Here is a 6841-nt window from a genome sequence, read left to right on the forward strand (position 1 = left end):
AACAAATGGGTTACCCGTAAAAAATTGCAGAGATTTGTACAGACTCTAACAGGGACAAGTAAATAATTCAAAAACTAAGTCCAGGTTAAGAAGCAGAGCAACCTCTACTACGTGTACAATTTAAGGGAATTCCCAATTTAAGAGGTTGTATCCGCACAAGAATCAGACCAAATACAAGAGGCGCAAAAACATCTTCCTGGCTTCAAGACCAGGAGAATCTGAATGAAAATGTCAGAAGCAAGAATCCAAGGCGACAGTAAAGCACACGACGTCGTCCATTCTAGCAGCAACATGACTATTTATTTAGACTGAAAACAGCCACCATCAGCACAAAGTTACATGATGACACTTTCAGAACACATCTAACTACAGTTCACCACATTAGATGAGAATACTAGGATGAGGTGAAGTTGACTATTTAACCAGACCGAATAACAGCCACAAACCCACAAGCAGAAACTCTGTTACAAGATGACAATGTCGCATGACACTGTCAGAACACAGCTACCTACAGAATTCATCAGACAAGGACCAGGAAGGGAACACAAGAATCAGACCAGGAAACTAGGCCGAGGTGAACTTGGTGACGGCCTTGGTGCCCTCGGAGACGGCGTGCTTGGCGAGCTCGCCGGGGAGGACGAGGCGGACGGAGGTCTGAATCTCCCGGGACGTGATGGTGGGCTTCTTGTTGTACCGCGCGAGCTTGGCGGACTCGCCGGCGAGCTTCTCGAAGATGTCGTTGATGAAGGAGTTCATGATGGACATGGCCTTGGAGGAGATGCCGATGTCCGGGTGCACCTGCTTGAGCACCTTGAAGATGTAGATCTTGTAGGTCTCCACGCTCTTCTTGGCCTTCTTCTTCCCCTTCTTGTCGCCGCCCTCCTTGGACGCCGGCACCTTCTTCTCCGCCTTGGGCTTCTTGCCCGCGGGGGTCTTCTCCACCGGCTTCTTCTCGGCTGCCTTGGGGGCCATGGTGCGGCGGCTGATGCTTCGAGGTCGAGAGAAGTTTGACTGGGCTGGAGTAGTAGAAAGAGAGAGGCGATGAATTGGAAGGCTGATGAGCCGGAGTCTTTATAGGTAGGAGGAGACAGGTGGACGCTGATTGGTGGAGCGGTGCGCGCCCCGGATCGGTGACGTGCACGGATATCAGCCGTTCGCCGCTTCTTCGGATGGACGGACCAGATGCTCTTTGACGCGGATCGGTGATGTGGCGAAAATGTTCGTGCAGCAGTTGGTGGAGGACCCAGCCGACTTCTCTGTGGCGGGAACTTCGAAAGTTTGGAGGTTACCCCACTCGGGTCCCAGCTGCCAGTGATAGTAGTACTTTGTTTTGAGCAAGGGATGTATCTGAGCGTGAGCAATGATAGAAAATACTCCGTCACTAATTCGGGAGGGATGTTGTAGTCACCTATGTAGATCTTAGAAGCTGTTGCATTTTGAAACCGAAACGAAAAACCATAGTGAAAAAAAAAACCGAATCAACTTTATGGTTTTTTGGTTTCGGTATGGTATGGACTTTTCATACCATTTTGAACTTTGGGTTTATGGTACATACCAAAAAATCAAACAGTTCACAGAATAAACCGAAGTAAAACAAATGTTCATATTTCTTGAGGCGAACAACCATACAAGTTGTCGTTTTTCTTGTACATGAGCCACATGCCGAATAAGCACGTACATTTTTATGTAACATAGTCATTTTTCTCTAAAAAAATGTTAAGCACGTCCATAACCACCAAGGTATGTATATATCCTTACATACTCCCTACTTCTAGCTTTTGTCCCAAGTCAAAGTTTTAAAACTTTGACCAACTTTATAGGAAAAAAACTAGTATCATTAGATTCGTTTTGAAATGTACTTTCATAATATACCAATTTGATGTTATATATGTCACTACTCTTTTCTATAATATTGGTCAAAATTTGAAAACTTTGACTCAAGACAAAAGGTAGATGTACACTAATTCACGGACGGAGGGAGTATATAGTTATATATTATATGTGTAAAATAGTACGTGTGTTGAGTTATAAAGTTGTAAATTGTTACTACGTAATTCTCAAATTCGCGAAAACTTTGGTTATTATGGTATATACCGAAATCATACTGAAATAATTTGGTATGTACTGAAACTGAACCGTATTTTAATTTCAAACCATATTTAACGAAGTATTAATATGTACAAACCGAAAAAAACGTATAAACCGAATGCACGGAGTGACTAGAAGCGCCTGTGCAATGTGCACATTTCTTAGCACCAGTCTCGATTCAACAAGGTAACAATCCCTATGCATCACATTCCCAGCACTCGACCACGATGTGGTGTGCAGCCTCCCTTTGCCTAACTGTCGCGCTCGTGGGCCACCGGACCCAACACTAGTCGGCTCAGGAAGTGGTGAGAGAGGGGGGGGGAGTGTGGCCACTGGTCGGGGTGGCGATGAGGCGAGTTGCTTCCCAAAAGATGGAGGCGAGGTCCACGACCATCGGGTGGAAGGCCATGATGCTCTTGTCCAGCTCACAGGGAAGCAACAAGGATGTTGGCCGGCGTACATGAGAGGTGAGGGGTTTCTGATGCTAGTTGGGGAGGCTTTCAGACAGGGAGAAGGAGATATGCCGCCGACATGCTCGTCCTCGATGATGGTCACCTCCTCTTGGACGCCCCAGACGAGGCATGCAACCACCGAGTTTGGGGAGGCCACAAAGATGAGTCATCGGATGAATCGGTCGTCTCCTCCCACCATTGTTGGTCCACTCATGGTTGTCCTCGTTGCCATCGTCTTACCGCCCACTGAGCTAGCCATGTCGTCCACCGCATCTAGACTTTAGAGCTGCTCTAGCCGATCCCCTAAAAGATAGAGGAGTAAGCGGTCAAGTAAACCGTAGTGCGGTATTCTTACTCCACTAAGTTTTGGTTGTTTCTAGCCGATCTTCTAAATTTAGCGGAGTAAAACTTGCAAATAGCTTACGCATTTCGTCGAACACTTGGCACGCACGCTCCAGCGGTGGCATGATGGACAAGGCGAAGGAGGGCGAAGTAGCCGGCGAAGCGGCGGTAGAGCATCTTGTCGCCCCTCATGATGCGGAACGGGCTGAGCTCCTCCATGGCTCCATACCCCAACGACGAGCACCCAAGGCCTCCATTGAGCCACAGGAGGAGGGGCTTGGGCTTGTTGTCGTTGATGTCGATGGCCTCATGGAGGTAGTAGAGCAGCGCGCGCCCCGCCACTGCGTCCACCGTCACGTACCTGGCTACTGCGCGAAGTCCACACCGCGTGGCTGCCCAGAAAGAGCATCCACGCTGTCGGCCTCCTTGCGCCCGACCTCCGCAGGAGGGCACCGGCTTGGATTTTCTACTTGCTGTCGCCCTGCTCGTCTCCTCCAAGGCCGCCAGCGACGACAACCAGCACAGCCGGCGCAGTTGGTCGCCCTGTCGTGCCCTGGCCGCCGCTGTCGTGCCGCAGCCCAGCACGAGGCATCTCAGCTTCTGCCGGCTACACACCGGCGACTGCGAGGTCGGCGGCGATGTCAACGACGAGGCCTAAGGTCGCCGTAGTCGACAAGGGGGCTTTACACGAGTCGTCGGCCGGCCACAAAGGGGCCTTCACGCGAAGAAAAGTTTTACTCGGGCGAGTAGCGGTGGAGTAAAAATAGGCGCCCGTTAGACGGACGAGCAACTTTTTTAGGGATAAGTATATTTTTCGTCCCTCAACTATATCAAAAGTGTAGGAATCATCCCTCAACATCAGAACCAGTAAATCTTAGTCCCTCAATTTCTTAAACCGGATAACTTTAGTCTTTAATACCGCTTTGGGTGGTTTTACTGTTGACGTGGCATGGTTTTAGCTGATTCGGATGGTTTCGTTGCTGAAGTGGAGGCTGCCGGTCACGGAATGCTGGAAACCATGTTCGCCAGCTGCGGTCTGCTACTGTTGGATTATGGATGGGCTTAGGCCCATATAAGACACCAATCCCTGGTTAATCTTGAGGCCCATGTATGAGATGGCAGGTGGTGGGAATTTAATTAGTCCCACCTTGCTAGTTGAGAAGAGTTGAGACCCCTTTATAAGGGCTGCTCTACCACTTGCCATTGGGAGCTTGGAAAGAGGAGTGATACACTCGCGCTCCTCCTCCTCCTCCGCCGCTTGCCTCGCCACGCCTCGTCATGACGCGCGCGCGCCGCGGGTTGCGGAAATGAGCCGAGCCAAAGCTTATTTTTGCCGCGGGTTGCGTTGCCAGGATTCGTTGACTCCCTTGCCGGGAGTGGGTCGACTCGTTCGTGGGCCTCCGCAAGGCCCACGACTTTCTCCCTTACGGACTATATAAGAAGGCTCTAGCCAGTGGAGTAACCTAGTTCGGTTCACTCACTCCCTCTCGCGTAACCTAGCCGTCATCTACTGTTCCTCACTCTGTGCTGTCTCCGGCGACCCCATCCCGACGACCGCGTGCACGACTGGTCGGGAGAGCAGGTGCCTCCGGAACCCTGTCGTTCGAGATCCTTCCCGGGAGAATGGCAATAAGGTTTTTGGGGAGCGTCTCGACGCGACTGCTCCCGATCCGTCCCCAACTCCGTTCGCCTCTGCTTCCACTACTTCCCCTGCATCGACACCATGGCTATAAAGGTGCACTACAGGTATCTCCGAAAGTGTCTGTTGGGTTGGCACGAATCGAGACTGGGATTTGTCACTCCGTGTAAACGGAGAGGTATCTCTGGGCCCACTCGGTAGGACATCATCATAATGTGCACAATGTGATCAAGGAGTTGATCACGGGATGATGTGAGTTACGGAACGAGTAAAGAGACTTGCCGGTAACGAGATTGAACAAGGTATCGGGATACCGACGATCGAATCTCGGGCAAGTACCATACCGGTAGACAAAGGGAATTGTATACGGGATTGATTGAATCCTCGACATCGTGGTTCATCCGATGAGATCATCGAGGAGCATGTGGGAGCCAACATGGGTATCCAGATCCCGCTGTTGGTTATTGACCGGAGAGTCGTCTCGGTCATGTCTGCATGTCTCCCGAACCCGTAGGGTCTACACACTTAAGGTTCGGTGACGCTAGGGTTATAGAGATATTAGTATGCGGTAACCCGAAAGTTGTTCGGAGTCCCGGATGAGATCCCGGACGTCACAAGGAGTTCCGGAATGGTCCGGAGGTAAAGATTTATATATGGGAAGTCTTATTTTGGTCGCCGGAAAAGTTTCGCACTTTATCGGTATTGTACCGGGAGTGCCGAAAGGGGTCCGGGGGTCCACCAAGGGGGTCCACCAGCCCCGGGGGGGCACATGGGCTGTAGGGGTGCGCCTTGGCCTATATGGACCAAGGGCACCAGCCCCAAGAGGCCCATGCGCCAAGAGATAAGGAAAAGGGAGAGTCCTAAAGGGGGAAGGCACCTCCGAGGTGCCTTGGGGGGGAAGGACTCCTCCCTGGCCGCACCCTTCCTTGGAGGAAGGGCCAAGGCTGTGCCCCCCCTCTCTCCCTTGGCCCTATATATAGTGGGGGGGGGGAAGGGAGGGCAGGATATCTAAGCCCTGGCGCCTCCCTCTCCCTCCCGTGACACACCTCCCTCCTCCCGCAGCGCTTGGCGAAGCCCTGTTGGAATCCCGCTACTTCCACCACCACGCCGTCGTGCTGCTGGATCTCCATCAACCTCTCCTCCCCCCTTGCTGGATCAAGAAGGAGGAGACGTCGCTGCTCCGTACGTGTGTTGAACGCGGAGGTGCCGTCCGTTCGGCGCTAGGATCATCGGTGATTTGGATCACGACGAGTACGACTCCATCAACCCCGTTCTGTTGAACGCTTCCGCTCACGATCTACAAGGGTATGTAGATGCACTCCCCTTCCCCTCGTTGCTAGATTACTCCATAGATTGATCTTGGTGATGCGTAGAAAATTTTGAATTTCTGCTACGGTCCCCAACAGTGGCATCATGAGCTAGGTCTATGCGTAGTTTCTATGCACGAGTAGAACACAAAGTAGTTGTGGGCGTCGATTTTGTCAATTTACTTGCCGTTACTAGTCTTATCTTGATTCGGCGGCATCGTGGGATGAAGCGGCCCGGACCGACCTTACACGTACTCTTACGTGAGACAGGTTCCACCGACTGACATGCACTAGTTGCATAAGGTGGCTAGCGGGTGTCTGTCTCTCCCACTTTAGTCGGATCGGATTCGATGAAAAGGGTCCTTATGAAGGGTAAATAGAAATTGGCATATCACGTTGTGGCTTTTGCGTAGGTAAGAAACGTTCTTGCTAGAATCCCATAGCAGCCACGTAAAACATGCAACAACAATTAGAGGACGTCTAACTTGTTTTTGCAGGGTATGCTATGTGATGTTATATGGCCAAAAGGATGTGATGAATGATATATGTGATGTATGAGATTGATCATGTTCTTGTAATAGGAATCACGACTTGCACGTCGATGAGTATGACAACCGGCAGGAGCCATAGGAGTTGTCTTAATTTATTGTATGACCTGCGTGTCAATGAAAAACGCCATGTAATTACTTTACTTTATTGCTAACCGTTAGCCATAGTAGTAGAAGTAATAGTTGGCGAGACAACTTCATGAAGACACAATGATGGAGATCATGATGATGGAGATCATGGTGTCATGCCGGTGACAAAGGTGATCATGCCGTTTCGTGGCCGGAGCCACGTCGGCGGCGAGCTCAGGCGGCGGCGGGTTTCGGTCATCGGTGAAACAGCGGCTAGAGCTAGCAGACGTCGCGGAGACAAGGGGGAGACGGTGAAGGAGCTCACTGGGAGGTCGAAGAGCAGCTCCGTGGGCTCGGGGAGGCGCTCGGGGCGGCGAATCGCCGGTGAGGTTGCCG

The 6841-nt window shown here is 51.2% G+C and overlaps 1 protein-coding gene across 1 annotated transcript; it reads right to left on the reverse strand.

Moving 5' to 3' along the window:
* Window positions 1–278: 278 nt before the first annotated feature.
* LOC123143522 (histone H2B.4-like) lies at window positions 279–1048 on the reverse strand. The gene has a single exon (XM_044562463.1). It carries the CDS (start codon window positions 970–972, stop codon window positions 565–567), a length of 408 nt encoding a protein of 135 aa, XP_044418398.1. The 5' UTR covers window positions 973–1048; the 3' UTR covers window positions 279–564.
* Between the last annotated feature and the right edge of the window lie 5793 nt (window positions 1049–6841).

The sequence above is a fragment of the Triticum aestivum genome, chromosome 6D (genome assembly GCF_018294505.1).
Source record: "Triticum aestivum cultivar Chinese Spring chromosome 6D, IWGSC CS RefSeq v2.1, whole genome shotgun sequence".
Lineage (NCBI taxonomy): Eukaryota > Viridiplantae > Streptophyta > Magnoliopsida > Poales > Poaceae > Triticum > Triticum aestivum.

Excerpts from the sequence above, each read along its gene's own strand:
- LOC123143522 (XM_044562463.1), bottom strand. The coding sequence starts at position 972 with ATGGCCCCCAAGGCAGCCGAGAAGAAGCCGGTGGAGAAGACCCCCGCG.